Raw genomic sequence first — 19658 nt, forward strand, 5'->3', positions numbered from 1 at the left:
GGTATGGACTGTCAACATAGGCAGTTTTTTATATGTACCGTATCTTGTGCTGACCCGGCCCACCTGTCAAATTTTAGAAATCAATGTGGCCCCCGAGCCAAAAGGTTTGCCCAGCCCTGCCCTAGAGCATTGATGTCAATTAGCAATGGTGGCATCACAATTTTGCAAAATTCTGAACGGCTTGCTTCAAGACATTATTTTCAAAGACGATATACTTGATGGCTTGATGGTCACTTGATGGTTGGACAGGCACCGCTAAGACCCAACTACTTGTATACAAGCAGTTAAAAAGTCATTTCTCCAATAAGATGTCCCTTAAATCTTGTTCTTCACCAAACAAAAAAGGCAAAGATGTCTCTTTCCGAGTCAGCGGCCTGAAGTGTGCCGCCACAATGAGGACCTCACATAAAACTTTGTTAGCCCCCCCCCCTCCACCCCCAACACGCACGCACACACACACACACATTCGCCTTCCCTCCCTTTGAGCTGAGCCACACTCCTCTCTATTCTTATATATACTCTTAAAGGCCACGTCTCCTCTGTTTCTGCTTGACCCCCCCAACTTACCCCCACCCTTCTTCTAGGCTGAAACAAAGAGGACAGAGACGGTGGCGCTCTGTAGCCAGGTGTTCGCCACTGCTGCCCTGGGCCGTAAAGAGCACCATCCCTCACCCTACAGCTGCCCTCGCCGCCCTCCCATTGTGCGCTTCTATTGTGCGGCCGCCCGCCCTTCGTTGATTCATCGGCCACACAGGGGACGCTCATTCAGATGTTTGTGTGTGTGTGTGGGGGGTGGGGGGGGGGTGTTTGTGCATGCATTGACTACGCGTGCCTTGGAGAACGTCGCAGGTCTCCGACTCCTCCCGCCGTTATCTGCGTGCCTCATTGTGACACAGCCTCCCTGTGATTGGTGGACATGCGGGTGCTTGCAACAGGGGAATGGCTGACATTGTTCCTCCATCTGTTCTGCTTCTCACTGTCCAACGTGCCTCTGTAGGGAAAACACCGATCTGCAACCGTCCCATTCGGAGTCCTTCTACACTTTCACCTGCAGACTTCTATCTAAGAATCTAAACATGTGGAAACTGGGTTGGAGATTTTTTTTGTTGTTCCCATCTTTGTACGCTGATGCACTGATGATCCTGTAAGTGAGTATGTGCGAGTCATGATATGATGCATGCAGGCCTTCAATGTGATGTTCATGCACAGACATGCTGCCTTCCTTTGTGAGGCTGTGTGTTTTAGAAAGTGATAGTGGAGCTGATGTGATGTTCTTCACACTACTTTGAGATGTAAAGTAATGCAGCTCGGAATGAATGAAACAAAGGTGACACTTGAGGTGAGCAGAGTGGCAAGTTTACATGTTGACAAAAAGCTGGATGTACACTGCAGGTCCAACAACCCAATTTCTATTTCATGCCCATGTCAGATTTTTAAAAAAATATATTTTTTTACTATGCTCTCATGTACATTTCAAGTGATGTGTAGCGTATCAGATGAGTGTCTTTACATTCACAGTAAACACGGCCAAATTGTATGTAAATAACTCCAATAGCAATAAAACACATATTAAACATTACAAAGCTTTTGGATGGCCTCAGCTTAACTCTTCCCATCATTTATTCAAATGAAAGTAACTATAGAGTGCAGTTTTTCACTCACATCCCACGAATGCTAAAGCTATATAGGCTGTATATAAAGCTATGCTTTCTATTTTATTTTGTGTTGTTTCGGCAGAGCCATGTGTGTATGTCTAATGTATATGCACTCTGCATTGTGATGACATCAAGCTAGCATGGTTGGGGTATTTGCGGTCTGTGCGTTTATGCTGCACTCACATTGGCAGATATCTGTTCTGTCAGATTTTTCTCCACATTTGTAAGAGGCCTGATACGATTCCATGTTTGTTTGTTTTTTTTCCCCCGCTATCTTGCCGTCACACATATTCCAAAAGAGCAGAAAAAATGTTCACTTAAACCATGCAGTGTAAATATAGCCTGTTTGAAAAAGGCTTTGTGTGTGTTCACTTTTGGCAGTGCACTTGCCCGAAGTTAGCTTCACTTGGAAGTGTGTGTGGATGTGTGCGCGCTCATTCGTTTGGCTGTGGAGCGTTAGTGTCACTGGGGAAAGCCCAGTAGCGCCATAGTTGGGTTATCTCACCGTGGTGGGCAGTGCCAGACATCCCCCAGTCTTTCCCGATGACACCCGAAGAGCCCCCCGGGCCCCTCCCCAACCCGCACAATTTCAACCGCCAACCTCAGGGCTCCTAAGCGCCAAGCGGTATGTTGCATACTGTATGAATTGCGCCAGATGGGAGGGGGAGCGGCTCAAGTTTGAAAGATGCAACTGCTCCTCATGTCACAATGCTCGTCAGTGTTGTTCTGTTGAGACGAGTTGATGTTGTCAGTGGTTGCTGGAGTGGAACTAGAGTAGCTCAGGATTAAATTGATTTAAAATTTAAATCTTAGATTTATATAAAGTGTATTATTTTGTACATTTATTTAATTATTATAGTTGCACCATGTTTAACCTTCTAATTGAACTTGTTTTTTTCTTTTTTTTTTTTGCTACACCAAAATTGTTTGTGGGTCAGTGTTGAATGCATGAAAAAAAACATTCTATAGTTTTGTTTTTTACATGTAACCTTATTTGTAGTGTTGCAACTTAAAAATTTAAATAACAGGAGGGATAAATGTGTTGGATGCCAATCAGGTCAGTGGAATACTGTATTGCTTTCATGAGGCACACATGCACAGAGAGTTTGCAGTGCAAACGGTTCCTTTAAAAAAATAAAAGATAATCGTGCTCAGAGGGTTCTGAATAAAGATGAGGATCATCATAAGACAAGCTTCCAATATTTGGAGATCGTCTTTAGGTAGCACAATCAAAAGTGTTCCAAGTAATATTGATGGTGATTCTATGCAAATCCATCCACAGTAATACCTCTGGGAGTGAAATTTAAAACTGAGCATTGCTCTTTTTTGGCTCTTATGAGCTTGTGCTGCTGCAATTAGTGAACTGTCGTTGCCTTGAGGTGTGAAGGTGGTTGACCGATGTGTGGCAGACAAATGTAGTGGCTTGTAGCCGATTTTGCGTTGTCTTGATGCATCGTAGCCCACGTCGTGTGACATACTCAACGATGCCTCATTGTCATAATGGCGAAAGTCTTGCATGTCAATATTTTTGTCCGTCTTACGGCATAGTGTGACATGTCCTACGTCGTCTATTGATTGGTCTTCGGCATTGACCAATTGGAAGACAGCGCCCTCCGACTTATGATGAGAGACTGGGATGTGGTGCACACAATCACAATGTGGTGTACTGTACAGTATTTAAAAAGTGACTTGAACAAAAGGGGAAATATTGGAAAGTATATGGAGCATTTAACTCATGCTAGGTTTGCTAAAAGCTAGTAACTATTTGGCATATGTGGTGTAATTAAACAAATTTGTTACTTGAAGTTCTTTTTGGAGAATAAACAGTCCATACTTCCATCTCCCCACTATCCAAGAATGAAAGGGTCCATATTCCTGCCCCCCCCATCCCCCTCCCCTCCACTTTTCTCAACATAAAATCAACGCACATGCACATAATGCCTCCATCGACAAGAATTTGACAGCTGTTTGTCTCATCTCCCCGACCGACCTGCGCCGGTGGACTGAATCTTGACAGAAGAACACAATGATTGGGCACGGTCTGGTCGGTGACAAAAATGTTTCTCTGCGAGTCTGACAGCGCGACCGTCACGAACGACAACAATGTTGTCGTCTAGCCGAGTCGTGCGGACAAAGCCATAAGACATACTCTGAGAGCCCGCCCCCCTTTCTTCCCCCAGACACCGCCTGAACACACGCCCCTGTCTGGGCGGTTTGAGCGGGCTTTGTGTGTATGGGGGTGGGGGTAGGGGTTCAACAGCTACATCTTAGCAACAGTGGCTTAGTCATTTTGCCACATAGCCCCCTTTTTTATTAAATGCAGCCCGTTGCCCCTCCCCTAATCTCCTCCCAGCTTGTCCCTCTGCTTTATCCAAATGACCTTTTCTGGGACGTGCTTTTTTAATTAATTAATTGATTGATATTAATTTAAGTCTCTTACTTGTCTCCGTTGTACACTGATTTCCATGGGCATGAATGATTGTCATCTTTCGTCGCCCATAACTTCCCGTTTTTTCCATCCAGTTTTGGACCAGTGGGCCCACCGCACACTCACATGCAAACAATACCAGTCAAAATAAGTATCACGACATTAAAAGCCAAAAGTTTAATTTGCGAATGGGGAGGTGAGTTCTTTACTTCTGTCCGAATGTAAAGAGCTTGATTTTCTTTCTTTCATCGTTCATACTATGCCCTCCGTGAGCCACCACCTGACTGTGGTGGAGGGGTTTGTGTGTCCCAATTATCCTAGGAGCTAAGTTGTCTGGGGCTTTATGCCCATGGCAAACAGGTCCTAGATGAGGGACCAGACAAAGCACAATTCATACAATCTTTTCTGATTAATAACACAAAAGGACTTAGTTTTCCCTTGGCCGAATACGGGTCAGTGAGATTGGTTGAGCTGCTGTTAACCTTAACAAGGAGTCCTATTGTACCTTTTTGGCCTTTGGGACTTGGAGGCAGCCGATAGATGCTGACTGGCCAAGCAGAATGTAGCATTGACCGTCACCGAGGCAAAGACTCGGGGGAGGACTTCGGTGACACCAATTTCCTTACGGCTTTGAGGAAATTCTGGTTTAACATCCGGCATCTCAGCAGACATAAGCAGTGCCCCGTTAACACTGCGTATAGTTAAGATGCTGCTGACTGCGACTCGGGACGTTGTGAATCGGCGGGGAAAATATTTTGAAGACCTTGTCAATTCCACTGACCTGCGCTTACTGAGACAAAGCAGAGTCTGGAAACTCTGACTTGGGCTCTCCTATCTCTGGGGTTGAAGTCACCAAGGTGGTTAAAAAGCTCCAGTGGCATAGCCCACCGGGGGGTGGATGAGAACCACCAGGAGTTTCTTAAGGTTCCGGATGTTGTGGGGCTGTCCTGTTTGACACGCCTCAACAACATCACATGGACATCAGGGACAGCGTCGCTGGCTTGGTAGACCAGGGTCGCGGTCCCTCTTTTAACTCATTTACACCCTTTGACGTATAAATACGTCAATTTGCGCATAGCCGTTCCCTCCCCATGACGTATTAATACGTCAATCACGTGTTTTCATGGGGGAGGGTGCAAGAGAGTCCGATGCAACTTCTCACCACAGGATTAGGCTTGGCGGCAATGTTAAATAGCAAAAAAATGGCCATCGGGTGGCAGTGGTGCAAAACTCAACCAGGATCACGCAGCAGAAGTAGTAGAAAGGGCGTACAGTGAAGGAGGGGCGTATGTGGATAGTGGATTGGAACATTAGCAACTAGCAACGATGGAGAAAAGGAAATAACTAACTAAAAATGATTTATTTTTCGGTATAAAAGCGTCCTCGAAACAAAACAACAAAGGAGATGGTGTTTGTGTGGAAGAGAAAATGACGCTTCGGTCACTAATCGAAAGCGGCACCCGTCAAACGAACGTCGGCCTGCACAAACATGGCGTGCTACACGCGGCCCGCATAGCTCACGCCGAGTTTCGAGTTCATCTGATGAAGATGAACTTGCTCCACGTCAGCGATCATCGCTTGGCAGAGCATTTTGTGCCTCCCGATGCCCCACATCGCCCACAAATCGTCTCCCCGGCGACTTCCAGCGATGACGGCAAAGAGGCTGCATTGCTTCGCATGGCCGACGCCGGGCACACGTCAGCGATTCGTTGGAATCGTCTCGTAAAGACGACGGCGAAAACGATGAATTGGAGAGCGATTTGGATCCCGATGTCGGACGAATATGTGCCTTCGGACATAACGGAAAGCAGCTGAGAGTCCTCGCCAGAGCCGCTGGAACGAGGAGGTAACTGCTGACTAGCTTGCAAGTTCCCATTCAAAACTTCATCACTTCTTATGCCTCCTCAGTCACTTTTATGTACCGCTACATTCCCCGCTATACTATGAAGTTGCCAGTAACACTAATCATTTATGTACGGTTGATGCGTCTCGTAGATGTGGATGAAAATATGTGCCGTAAATGCGCTGACTTGCATGTCGCCATAGGTTTTCAAAAAACAAACAGGACACATTTGGTCCGCTCAGCTCTGCTAAAACCACTCGTGTTAAATTCATATTCCATTTCATTTCAAATTGGATGCTGAACAACGTGGAATGAATGGTGTAAATAGCAGTGTGCGAGCATGTATGTGTGTGTGTGAGAGATGTTGAAATGTAAGTGGAAAGCAACAATAAAAAAAATAGAAAAATAAAAGTGTGGTAATTGTACATACTTCTATAAATTACAGATTGTCCAACCAGAAGCCAAAAGATGACGACTCCTCGCTTTGGTGGTGGAAAGAAAGGTAAATAAAATTATTGTACCTCACTCTGCAGCAAGATATATTTGCAACTTTTTATGTTTCTATAATTTATAGGTCGTGCATCTGGACGTGGTGGGATGAATCGATGTGGTGACAAACTGGATGGAAGCCAAAAACCATCTTCTCCACAGCTGCACTTTTGTTCATAGTTCAATAGTTTTGTTGTGTGCAAATAAATTATTTTGCGACAAAAACATTATTTGTAATGTTCTTTTGTAGGAGGAACACATTATTGAGGTATTTGAGCTGCCACAAAAGCAAAAAATAGTGTAAAACTTGAAATGCATGCTTTTACAAAAAGCTCATTTTCTCTGGATTTCTGCAGAAAATCTGCATTTTCCATCAAACTTAGCAGTTTTCTAATGCTGATTGCCAACGAACGGAGAAAGCTAGAAACAAACTTTTTTTTCTGCTGAAAGAAGAGAGTCTCGCCTTTCTTTTGACAGGTTGCATGTATATATAGCCATAGAACAGAAAATTCTGTGGGCCTTGCAAATCAGTCAAAATTCAGTAAAATGTGAGGGATTGAGGGGGTTGCTCAAGTGAAAAGGGGTGGTATTCAATGAGTTAAAGAAGGGGGACTGGAGAGTGTGTTGCACCTACAGAGGGATCATGCTTCTCACCCCCCCTGGTTAGGTCTGGGAAATCTAATCACATTTCAGGAGGAGCGGTGTTAGTAGCTCTGCACCCTCAGAAGGGTTGCTTCAGCAGTATGGGGTACCAAACCCTCTCATATGGGCTATTCGGTCCCTATACCACAGATGTCAGAGTTTGGTTCGTCTTGCTGGCAATAAGTCGGCTTGGTTGACCGCCAAGGATGCTCTTTGTCACCAATTCTGTTCATAACCTTTATGGATAGAATTTCTAGGCACAGCTGAGGCACTAATGGGGTTCGGTTTGGTGGCCACAGTATTGCATTTCTTCTTTTTGCAGAAGATGTGGTACTAGAAGGTAAACGACGGCCCGGAGGGTTATTGGGGGTTGACATCCCACAAAATAAATAAATAAATAAATAAATAAAATATATACACACACACACACACACACATTGATATATATCTTTTGGATCTGTCTCTGTGCGTCCTGGTACTGGTGTTTGGGCACCTCTAATCTCGGGTCCTGGTAGCTCGGCCGCCTCGAACCTTGGCCACGGGAGTAGTTTTATCTTGAGGAATTGCTTATGTTACAAAAGTGAAAATGCAGTTGTGAAATGTAGTAGGTACAGTTTTCAGTAGTGTTGTAGTTAGAGGTGTCAATTTATCGTGTTAATTGCGAATAATTAATTGCAGTCATATTTAGCGCATTATGTTTTTAATCACGTTAATATCAATTTTAATCTGTAACTTTATTGTTTCTGTCGATGGGTTGCCTTTTTATAATATCCCTTTTCATGTGTTGGCTTCCTGTGTTCGAGAAGTTGAGAGTGGGGAAACAACTGTCAGTCACAGCCTGAACTGGACATTGATTGGCTCTCATTATGTTTGGGCTTGTTTAGCATGAGATGATTGGCTCCCATTGGGGTTGGGTGGGCTAAGTAAGCAGCGGTGAGGAGAGAAGAGGAGAGGTGAAAATCGAGGCGCATGTGAAAGTTCTCGGCACAATGAATGGATTTGATAAAAGTGTTGTGCCTAATTTGTAAGGAGTTTGCTGACCACCGAAGCAGCTCAAAATTAACCTCCGACATTTATGCAAAGCACCCAGTCGCATGTGCATCCACAGCTAACGTTCGCACCGAAAGCATTATCAATATTGTGAGCTAAAGCAAAGCTCTTCGCCAAACTAAACTCGAGGAGAACACCCCGCGTACGAGGTATGAAGTCAGCATAGCTGCTGTGTCCTCAGTAGCACATTAGAAGTGGTTGATGTTTATTTCAGCACTTTATTTTGTCATGATGTTGATGATGATGATGATTGTTATTTCTGAAGTGCTAATTTACAGCTCTGTGATTTTTTTCTTATTTATTTTTTATGATTGAAGCACTTTCAGTGTTGAGTACTTGTATTGCTCAGAAAAGTGTTCTTACTGTTTTTGATATGTTAACATAAGCACTTTTTATGGACCGGATGTTCAATTTTTATTTTTATTTTGTAATTATTTGGAGATTTACAAAAACAAACAAAACGGTGATATTCACCCTGGTGGTCGAAACTAAAGGTTGCAGGTAGGACGTGGGACTAGTCTCAACTACAGCAGCAAGTGAATGGCTAGGACTGCATCTGTTCCAGTCTGTTTACAAACAATGAAAGACTTTATAATGCCACTTTTTTTGTCTTTTAATCTGCCTCAATAATGTAATGAATTAAAAATAAAATTAGGGGCTTCTCAGCACTTTTTAGATCAGATTAAAATATAGATTAATTAGATCAATTAATTACAAATCATAATTAATTGATCGCTTGACAGCATTAGTTATAGTACAGTTATAGTAACAGAAATAGGATCAAGTCACACATTTTTAAGTCACAGGTCATTTTGTCTTGGGCAGTAAAGTCAAATCAACAAGACTACACCATTTGTCCTTTTGCGCAGTATTTCAACTTGTCATTACCATTTTACATGGTGTTGCCTTTGCCAATTATGGGATTGAAAGTTTTTTTTTTTTCCTCATTTGTCTTTTCTGCGAGCTGAGTTTGATGTGGCTCCAATCAATGTTCCCTCTAATTTTTCATGTCTGGGCAAACAGACAAGCTCCCTGAGCACACCGAGGACCACTGTGAGTAACATCATAAGTGTTCACTGTTGCCACACACTCGTATCACACTTGGGATCATAGAGAGTTAATGGCTTATTAAAAGAATCAAATTACGACATCAATTTCCATAAGTTTACTTTTAATATAACTAATTTGGCCCACTTAAAGTGAAAAAGACTACACTCATTGATAATTCGTGAGAGTCTAACTTTGGCTTTGGTCAGTGAGGTCCAGTTTTGGCCTGGATGAGGGTCTTGCTCTGGAAGAAATGAGGCATACACACCTTTCAGACGTAACATTTTGTTCACATTTTCCACAATGTGTGCTGTATCTTGTGATACAGTGTCTTTTATTAGCATTTATACTACTCATAAAGTAGGCTCCGATGGTGGGGGAAGATGCCGGTCCGTCCTGGCAGACCCAAACGTATTGTGAGGGTTTGTTGGGAGCGTCTGGCGGAATCCCCTGTCAGAAGGAGTTTCAACTCCCACCTCCGACAGAGCTTTTCCCATGTTCCGGGAGAGGCGGGGGACATTGAGCCCGAGTGGACCATGTTCCGTGCCTCTATTGTTGAGGCGGCCAATCTGAGTTGTGGCCGTAAGGTGGTTGGTGCCTGTCGTGGCGGCAACCCCCGTACTCGCTGGTGGACACCAGCAGTAAGGGATGCCGTCAAGCTGAAGAAGGAGTCCTATCGAGCCTTTATGGCCTGTGGGACCCCAGAGGCAGCTGACGGGTATCGACTGGCCAAGCGGATCGCAGCTTCGGTGGTCGCCGAGGCAAAAACCCGAGCGTGGGAAGAGTCCGGTGAGGCCATGGAAGCCGACTTCCGGACGGCTTCGAGGAAATTCTGGTCCACCATCCGACGTCTCAGGAGGGGGAAGCAGTGCACCACTAACACTGTGTACAGTGGGGATGGGGCGCTGCTGACTTCGACTCGGGACGTTGTGAACCGGTGGGCAGAGTACTTCGAAGACCTCCTCAACTCCACCAACACGCCTTCCTTGGAGGAAGCAGAGTCTGAGGACCCTGAGGTGGGCTCTCTTATCTCTGTGGTTGAAGTCACCGATGTGGTTAAAAAGCTCCTCGGTGGCAAGGCCCCAGGGGTGGATGAGATCCGCCCGGAGTTCCTCAAGGCTCTGGATGTTGTGGGGCTGTCCTGGTTGACACGCCTCTGCAACATCGCGTGGTCAACAGGGAGAGTGCCTCTGGATTGGCAGACCGGGGTGGTCGTCCCTCTTTTTAAAAAGGGGGACCGGAGGGTGTGTTCCAACTACAGAGGGATCACACTCCTCAGCCTCCCTGGTAAGGTCTATTCAGGGGTGCTGGAGAGGAGGGTCCGTCAGGAAGTCGAGCCTCAGATTGAGGAGGAGCAGTGTGGTTTTCGTCCCGGCCGTGGAACAGTGGACCAGCTCTACACCCTTAGCAGGGTCCTCGAGGGTATGTGGGAATTCGCCCAACCAGTCTACATGTGTTTTGTGGACTTGGAGAAGGCGTTTGACCGTGTCCCTCGGGGAGTTCTGTGGGGGGTGCTTTGTGGGTATGGGATACCGAACCCCCTGATACGGGCTGTTCGGTCACTATACCACCGATGTCAGAGTTTGGTTCGCATTGCCGGCAGTAAGTCGGAATCGTTTCCAGTGGGGGTAGGACTCCGCCAAGGCTGCCCTTTGTCGTCGAATTTCTAGGCGCAGCCGAAGCGTTGAGGGGGTCCATTTTGGGGGCCTCAGTATTGCATCCCTGCTTTTTGCAGATGATGTGGTGCTGTTGGCTCCTTCAAACAGGGCTCTCCAACTCTCACTGGAGCGTTTCGCAGCCGAGTGTGAAGCGGTTGGGATGAAGATCAGCACTTCCAAATCTGAAACCATGGTCCTCAGTCGGAAAAGGGTGGAGTGCCCCCTCCGGGTCGGGGAGGAGATCTTGCCCCAAGTGGAGGAGTTCAAGTATCTTGTAGTCTTGTTCACGAGCGGGGGCGGGAGGGAGCGGGAGATCGACAGGCGGATCGGTGCAGCTTCTGCTGTGATGCGGACGTTGTATCGGTCTGTCGTGGTGAAGAAGGAGCTGAGCCAAAGGGCGAAGCTCTCAATTTACCGGTCGATCTACGTTCCAACCCTCATCTATGGTCACGAGCTATGGGTCGTGACCGAAAGAACGAGATCCCGGATACAAGCGGCCGAAATGAGTTTTCTCCGCAGGGTGTCCGGGCTCTCCCTTAGAGATAAGGTGAGAAGCTCGGTCATCCGAGAGGGGCTCAGAGTCGAGCCGCTTCTCCTCCACATCGAGAGGAGCCAGATGAGGTGGCTCGGGCATCTGATTCGGATGCCTCCTGAGCGCCTCCCTGGTGAGGTGTTCCGGGCATGTCCCACCGGGAGGAGACCCCGAGGAAGACCCAGGACACGCTGGAGAGACTATGTCACCCAGCTGGCCTGGGAACGCCTCGGGATCCCCCGGGGAGAGCTGGAAGAAGTAGCTAGGGAGAGGGAAGTCTGTGCTTCCCTGCTAAAGCTGTTGCCCCCGCGACCCGGCCCCGGATAAGCGGTAGATGATGGATGGATGGACTACTCATAAATGATCTAGTCATAATAGAATTTAATGATTAATATCCATAAATAAAACATCTTCATAAATGTCACGAGAACTTAAATTTTACCTTATTTTTCACGTCTGTCCTTCTCACTTCTCCAGTGGTTCTACACTTGAGTCTTTGTATAATTCCAACAGCATTAAAATGACTTTTCTGCTGAATGTGTCGCTTGAGGTAGTCCAGCTTCCATTTCGTCCACTTGTTGTAAGCCAGGGGTGCCCAAACATTTTTGACCGAAGACTACTTTTTGATCAACCAACCTCTCGCGATCGACCCGTTATCGCGCACACGCGCGTACAGACACATGCATGCCATGATGAGCAAAAGCCTGAAGTGGAGCCATGTGACACAGTATTGCAGCCTGTTAACTATCGTAGCTCACGCGTACCGTTTTAAAATGCTTCTCTCAGCCCTCCAGATTCCTATTCTTTGTGCGTGCCCTCTGAGAATTGTACACGAAACAAACTCTGAATGAGAAAAATGATAATGATAAACGATGTAGCGCAACAGCTTCAATCACAAACTGCAATTGCAGACTGCTGAGCGCTAACAACTTTAAAAAAACTTTTTGTGAAAATGAGACTGATGCGATGATTAGGGTGCAGTGTACATTAACACAAAAAATATATTACTAACATGCACAAAGACACACAAATCGTTGTTTGTGTTTTTTTTCTCCTCTACACCCCTTGCGATCGACTTGGGACCAGTCCGCGAGCTACCGGTCGATCGCGATTGACGTAATGGGCAGCGCTGTTGTAAGCGAATTTTCCATCGGAAATTTCCATCGGAAAATTCGCTTCCAACTTTAGCCTCGCTGCATGTTTTACAGAGCAGACCTTTCTCACTCGAAAAAAAAATATCTCACCGCTTGTTCTTTTTCATTTGTTGATTAATGTGCACTGTCCCAATGAATTAAGAAAAAGTCCGACAGCCATTCCAGCCTAAAAGAAAGGCAGTTCGTTTTTATTTCGGTTTGGGGAGTCGACGTATAGCATTCACTGCCCGTTTGTTTCGCCATGATAAGGGGTTAGCATTAACGTCACTTTTCTCTGCCACACTGTTATTATGGAGCATGGATGAGCAGAGCACATGCGCCAGTATTGCCAATGCTGTGATTGGCTGCATAGCGTCATTGCATCGTATCGTATGATTGGCTGGACACATGTCACTCACTGAATTACACAGCAAAATGATGCAGAAAATGTTATATATTTAATTCGTTCTGCGCTGGACAGGGTTTCTCGTGCGCTGAGAGTGTGCGACCAGTGCGCAGTTGCGCAACTTAGAGGGAACATTGGCTCTAATTGCTACAGCCCTGACCAAGTACCGGTAGGATGCTGGTAACTTTCACTGCAAGTGCTGTCATTGGGCCACATTCACTTCCAATTGCATATGCATGTTTGAAACACAAATCTGTGATTCATTCATATGTTTGTACTTGGATCCGTGCCTACTCTACGACGAAATATAGCACCTTCTCAGACAATAAGCCTGCATTAAAAAAAAAGAATGATAAGCTTTTGAAAAAAAAATCATCAAAAGATACACAACGTATTGAAACTCCAGCCATTATTTTAAAAAAATGATACGTTTAACTATAATAAATTAAATCAGAACTTCGCTAATGAGTTTGCTAATGTCATAAATAACGGAATAGGACACTTCTCATCACTTTTCCCCTGCTTTAGTTCAAATGCTTGGAAGTGTGTATGTACTGCATGTGTGTATCTGCCGCTGTCTGTGTGTTGGCACATGATTGCTTCCATCAATTGAAGGCTTTGTTAGATTAGGCCTCTTTAGCGCATATGATTAGACAGTCAGTACACTGGGTACCTTGCCCCTCGTTCAAAGTGAACTGGGTTAAACTGCGGTTCACCCGCAGTTCATTTCTGTTAGTGTCAAGCACATTCTTCCTTTACGTGTCTTTTTCACTGAACAAATGCCACAGTGCTTCAAAGTTAGTGACACTCTTTAACTGTAGGGCTAGTCCCGTCGACATGACCAGTTCTTTCACTTCTTCTTCAGGCATCAATGACTCCAGGATTGAGGTGGCTACAATTTACCGGATGTCCGAGAAAGCTCCATGGGCCAGAAGAATCATGCGGAAGCAGGACCTGGCCGCATCCTCGATTTGGGGCTTGAGTATCTCCACGTAGCAGGGGCTGACCGTCAGGCTGGCAGCGCTGACGAGCCTCCCGCCATGGAGGGGCAGGGGGAGAGCGACGCCGGTACCACCCCTACTCCCCTTGCAGCCGTGGCAGAGGAAGATAGCTGTTACGACCGAGAGGGCAAGCCACGGGCTTCTCCCACTCCCCGGCTTACTGGTGACCTCAACCCCCACAGAGGAGAGAGCGGCTCTTCTCACAGCAAAAGCACCCACCAGCCGCTCTGTCGGACCCCGTGTGTGGACTTGGGGACCGAAGGACCACCCGAGCCGCCTGTCGAACTTTCGTCAGAGGGCCGACGAGACGGGCCTGCCCTGCTCCAGCACCCACCCTTGTCTCAGGAAAACCCGTCCAATTCTGGGCCCGCACTCGCTTTTGCCGACGAGCAATATCAGGCCAAACTGGGATTTGCGCTCAAACTGGGCTATTCCGAGGAGACGGTGCGGCTGGTACTCTCCAAGCTGGGACCGCACACTTTGATCAACGACATCCTGGGAGAGCTGGTCAAACGGGGCTCTTCAGATGGCGAGCAACCCGTCGGGTCGTCTGCCTCCACTTCGACGTCATCGTCCTCTTGTTCCTCTTACAGTTCCTCCGATTTGCCAGCAGCTCTGGGATTGGACTCACCGTGCCTGCCAGACCCTCTGTGTGACCAAGAAATCCTGCGGCCTGTCGTGGTGGACGGCAGTAATGTGGCCATGAGGTGAGCGGGCTTTGTGGCCATAGCGAATAGTCAGCACTTTTCGGGGGAGATTCTTCATATTCGTATGTTGGCTCTTCCCTGTAGCCACGGCAACAAAGAGGTGTTCTCCTGCCAGGGCATCCAGCTGGCTGTTGACTGGTTTTTAGAACGCGGCCACCATGATGTCACGGTTTTCGTTCCAGCATGGAGGAAGGAGCAGTCTCGGCCAGACGCCCCAATTACAGGTCTGTTCTCGAGTCTGGACAGAAGATTAAATGGAGCTGACTGTGTCCCGCCATCACTTTTCTCTGCAGACCAAGAGATCCTGCGGCGTCTGGAGAAGGAGAAGATCCTTGTGTTCACTCCTTCACGCCGCGTGCAAGGTCGGCGTGTGGTCTGTTACGATGACCGCTTTATCGTCAAGCTAGCTTACGAGTCGGACGGCATCATCGTGTCAAACGACAACTACAGAGACCTCGCCAATGAGAAACCTGAGTGGAAGAAGTTCATCGACGAGCGACTACTCATGTACTCCTTTGTCAATGACAAGTAGGTCTGCGGGTTGAAATCATCCAATTAAAGCCAATAATTGTTGGCACTAGGTATATGCTAAGCAATCCTATGTACGATTCAATTAGAAATTGCAAACAAACAATTTACATGCATGCAAGACCCCACGAATTGACCTTTAATGGCGGAGATGACAGGAATACATTTATTATTGGCTAGCCTCTTTTTAATCATTCATCCATCCATCCATTATCTGATCCACTGATCCTCACACACCTCAAGAGGTCTTCAGAGTTTCTCCCGCAGTTCAATAACTCGATTTAAACGTCATGACACAAATACGACATAACCAACTCAGAAATTCTTGTAGTACGCTCTTGTTTCTGGTCATCCTCCCTCCCCGTCTGTCAGATTCATGCCACCAGATGACCCACTCGGCCGACACGGTCCCAGCTTGGACAACTTCTTGAGGAAAAGACCTGTGATGCCCGAGCAGAAAAAACAGCCTTGTCCGTATGGTGAGAACACAGTGGGATCATGTCAACATCATTTAAGGATCTGATTTGTTGACTCCACATATGTTCCCAATTTAGGAAAGAAGTGCACTTATGGCCACAAATGTAAGTACTACCACCCGGAGAGAGGCGCTCAGCCGCAACGCGCTGTGGCCGATGAGCTGCGGGCCAGCGCCAAGACCTGCGTTTCCACCAAGAACCAGGCCGACGCCGGGCTGGTGAAGAGCCACAGCATGCCAGCTCGCAGCATCGAGGCAAAGAAAGGTGTGGCAAAACGGCAGTCTGACCCTGGTGTCCGAGCTCTGTCGTACAGCGACGCAGAGGAGAAACTGGCAGCAAAAGACAGGACAGAAAGTCGGAGGACCGGCGTATCAGGCGCTGTCGGTAATTGCAGCGGGACCGCAAGCATGTCCGCCGTCCTCCCGGGAGGCCAGCCCCCCGGCGCTCAGCAGGACCAACAGTCCCGAGCAGGCACCCCTCAGTGTGTCCCTCCAGCCCCCAGTCACGACCTCTACCCACACTGCGAGTCCCCAGACCTGAGCTGCTACTCGGCGGCGCACACCAACAGCAACCTGCGCATCTCATCCAGGCAGAGCCCAGACAGTCGCATCCCCCATGACGGCGACCTCAGGCTGGGCTCCATAGGATCGGCCGGCTCCGAATGCGGCAGTGAAAGCAGCACGAGTTGCGGCAGCAGCTGCGACTCGTACAGCGAGCGGCCGTGTCACGCTTGCCAGGACAGCCTGGTTGAGGACGCCGGCCATTACGCCAACAGCCACGGTCGGCTACATTTCTGTCCAGCTGCAGGAAGCCACGAACTGTGCAGCCTTCATTCGGTTGATCCTACCAGTGTGCCACACAGTAAAATGACGAACCCGGCAGCGCACGGCTATGGTACGAGCGCAGCACCAGGCCAAAGCTGGGATCACAGTCGGTCTCTCTACGCATTACCCCTTCATTTCCACCACCAGCCGTTTGCTACACGTTCGAGCTGTCCGGCCGACTACCACACGCTCGCTGCGTCTAACACACCTGACTCTCCTCTGTGCCGCCGCGTGGCTCCTACCAGAGCAGAGAGCGGATCAGAATCTCGTCTTTACGATAATCTGTGCATATTCCAACATCACCACCGAACGAAAGCTTTGCCCACTTGGGATGCGTACTACAGGGAGCCGCCGGCGCTTCCTCGGTACGGGCCCGGTGCCTATCCTTGCCTGTCGGACACATGCCGGGCATTGTGGCACTCTCCTCAGTGGGCACAAGATGGCTACACATCACGCCACTTGTCTCATCTCTCTCTCCACTCAGCTCCGTCGCACTATTTAAGTCACCCCTCTGCGCAATCTTCTCTCCCACCCCACCTCGCCCCGTCCTCTTACACCTCGCAGCTTCCCGAGTCCCCCGGGCACGCGAGGGAGAAAGCATACGCCAACCTGTGCAATATCTTCCCCTCTGAACTGGTGAGTCGGGTGATGGCCAGGAGCCCCCATGTGACGGACCCCCAGCAGCTCGCAGCCGCCATCCTGGCAGAGAAAGCGAATATGAGCTACTGAAGCAAGTTTTCAGCACTTATGTTGGGAATCCACCATGAATGACCAACGGCAAAATGCTGATGGATCAGCCGTCAAGATCTGTTTTGATGACTAAATCACTGAACATGTCAGATTTTGTGAAAAGTGTCACCATTACATACCCGTTAAGCAGCACATTGTGGGCAAGTTAAGTCGAGGTTGCACACCAAAATTAATTTGTGTGCGTTTTTGGCTTTGTTTTTGCGTGCTGATGACAGACGGCTCGTCATCTTGTTGGAGAATGACGCAAGTGTTTTGGGCCACGTGGAGATGTTCGATCCTGTGGTGTGTACCTTAGTTTTAGTAAGGGACATCTCTTTCTCATATTGCGCTCTCTGAGTATACATATAAATGTATGTACCTATAGATATACTACACCACACAAACACACTTATTTATATAGATCTATGTGGCCCTTTCTGTTGGGTTGACTGGAATCTGCTACTGACAGCATTGCTTGTGTAAATGTGTCACGTAAATATATCGAAGTAGTTATCTGTAGCCGATTCCAGCGCAATCACCAATGAGCCATGTTTGATACAAATTGTATCCGGAACCGAGTCGCCGATGTGGTGCAGGATTTTAACTAGTCACACTCTTGATGTAGTAAATATGTCCCGGCTCATGTACTCCTGCGGTGGACAAAGGCAGTTCGGGACCTACGTTGTGTTAGGTACGTTAGCTGCTTTTGGGATTTTTGGTTCGAGACAGCTTATTTTCTGCAGCATCTCCTTGAAAAGAAATGTGGACGTTCAGCTTTGTGGAGTGGGTTAGTCTTTCCTGACCAGTGTGGATTATTGAGAACAAAAGCTGCTTTTTTGCAGCCCGTGTCGCTGAACTGGGATGCTGTTGAAAAGAAGCACACTCAAAAATGTGTGTAACCAAGAAGCGCCTTCGCTCAGGCCTGCTGGCACCGTGTGTCAGCGTGGCACCCGAGCGTGGGCCCAAAGTAATGCCTCTTCATGGCATTGTGCTTACGACACATCCGATACTCTGAACTATGTTCAGCTAACTGTTGTGCATGTTTTCGCGCCTTTTGATTTCTGCATGTCTATTTGTGCCGACTTGACTTAGCAGCATTGAAAGTTCACTCCAACAACTCTTGTCATGATTTTTACTGCTGTAGCCGTTGCTGTGAGTGTTCATTAAAGGGTACCACCATGAAATCAAATGACTTTTCTTTGTTAGTATGTACGTCTCTGGTGTGTAAAATTGATGTCCAGGCTTTAACCGCGGCCCCTATAAATTTGTTTTGGGGTTACTCCATTCAGGAAGCAGGTATAATGCATGCTCTGTTGGGTTCAAGTTTGGAGATTGACTTGGCAACATTTGCAACCTTTTACAAGCCCTGACGAAAACCCCAAATTCGCTATGTTCGCAAGCATTTGCCACTCCGTGAAATACCATCTTAAAACTTTCCACTTCTTTTCTCTGGACTATCTTACTCCGTTGGCAGTGTTAATGTTTTGGTCTTCTTGCTTGCATCTTTGTGAATGATCAAGGGGCTACCACTCAGTTTGTTTGCATATTTGTTTAAATTGGCTGAGAAAATGTTTCCTTAGTATTCATTGTGCTCTATATCACTAGAGGAATGAGACTCAAATATATATATATATATTATAATAGCAGTTAAGGGAGACTTTAAATTTAAATGAAGCCACTTTGAGAGACCAAACACAATACAGTAATCCCTCGTTTATCGCGGTTAATGGGGACCAAAACCACCCGCGATAAACGAAAATCCGCGAAGTACAGGTACGTCCGCAAACGGTCTGCGAGAAGCTGCAAAACAACAGCGAGTCACATAGAGCAACATATACAGTACTGTACTCCATGTATATGTAAAAAAAAATAAAAAATTAATATGTTTGAAAAAATCCACGATGCACTGAACCCGCGATAAACGAACCGCGAAGTAGCGAGGGATCACTGTATTTCCTTCAATGACTTAACCAAAACCCTCCTGTGTTTGCATACATGACCCATTTCACTCTTAGGTCCTCTTGGGCCACTTTTGCCACCCATGTGACTCAAAATATCCTCACTTCCAATACTACTCCAATCATACAGTGCCTACATTGATTGTCATGTAGCACAAGCAAGATGACTCTCTGGGGAAAAATATGCACATAAAAGAAAGTAGTGTTCACAATATTAGCCATTTCATATCACAATGATGATATACCACAGTACATTGAGTTACTTCATATTTTTCTAAAAATTCAATAATCACACTCTAATCGCTTATCTTTATCGTCCTTCCCTCATACATGAAATCTGCACATTCAGTGGTCTTTGATTGTGGGAATGTGCAACAATCATCTTCTTGATATGATATACTTGTAAAGTGGCTGGATTATTTTGGTCAATAAAATCCAATGAGAATTAGGCCTTTTGTGAGTGACAAAAAAAGCCTTATCGCTTCGACTCCAACTCATGAAAAACGGGAGCAAAAATTAACGGGTCATAGTAATAATTTGTTGAGTGTAGCT

At 46.9% G+C, this 19658-nt stretch overlaps 1 protein-coding gene across 5 annotated transcripts in view; it reads left to right on the top strand.

The window, feature by feature from the left end:
- LOC147211403 (putative ribonuclease ZC3H12C) overlaps positions 1–18331 on the top strand; it is a 29836-nt gene extending 11505 nt beyond the window's left edge. For 4 of the 5 annotated variants that reach the window (XM_086126875.1, XM_086126885.1, XM_086126893.1 and 1 more), the window contains 5 exons: positions 13749–14591; positions 14676–14815; positions 14885–15119; positions 15492–15598; positions 15674–18331. In XM_086126875.1, coding sequence (XP_085983001.1) covers positions 13807–14591; positions 14676–14815; positions 14885–15119; positions 15492–15598; positions 15674–17148 — 2742 coding nt within the window. In that variant the 5' untranslated portion in view covers positions 13749–13806 and the 3' untranslated portion in view covers positions 17149–18331. Of the gene's footprint in view, positions 1–809; positions 1145–13748; positions 14592–14675; positions 14816–14884; positions 15120–15491; positions 15599–15673 lie in introns of those variants that run through there. The other variant, XM_086126903.1, reaches the window with a different exon arrangement.
- The last annotated feature ends 1327 nt before the right edge of the window (positions 18332–19658 follow it).

The sequence above is a fragment of the Hippocampus guttulatus genome, chromosome 1 (genome assembly GCF_054856545.1).
Source record: "Hippocampus guttulatus isolate MCC_2025c chromosome 1, RoL_Hgut_1.0, whole genome shotgun sequence".
Lineage (NCBI taxonomy): Eukaryota > Metazoa > Chordata > Actinopteri > Syngnathiformes > Syngnathidae > Hippocampus > Hippocampus guttulatus.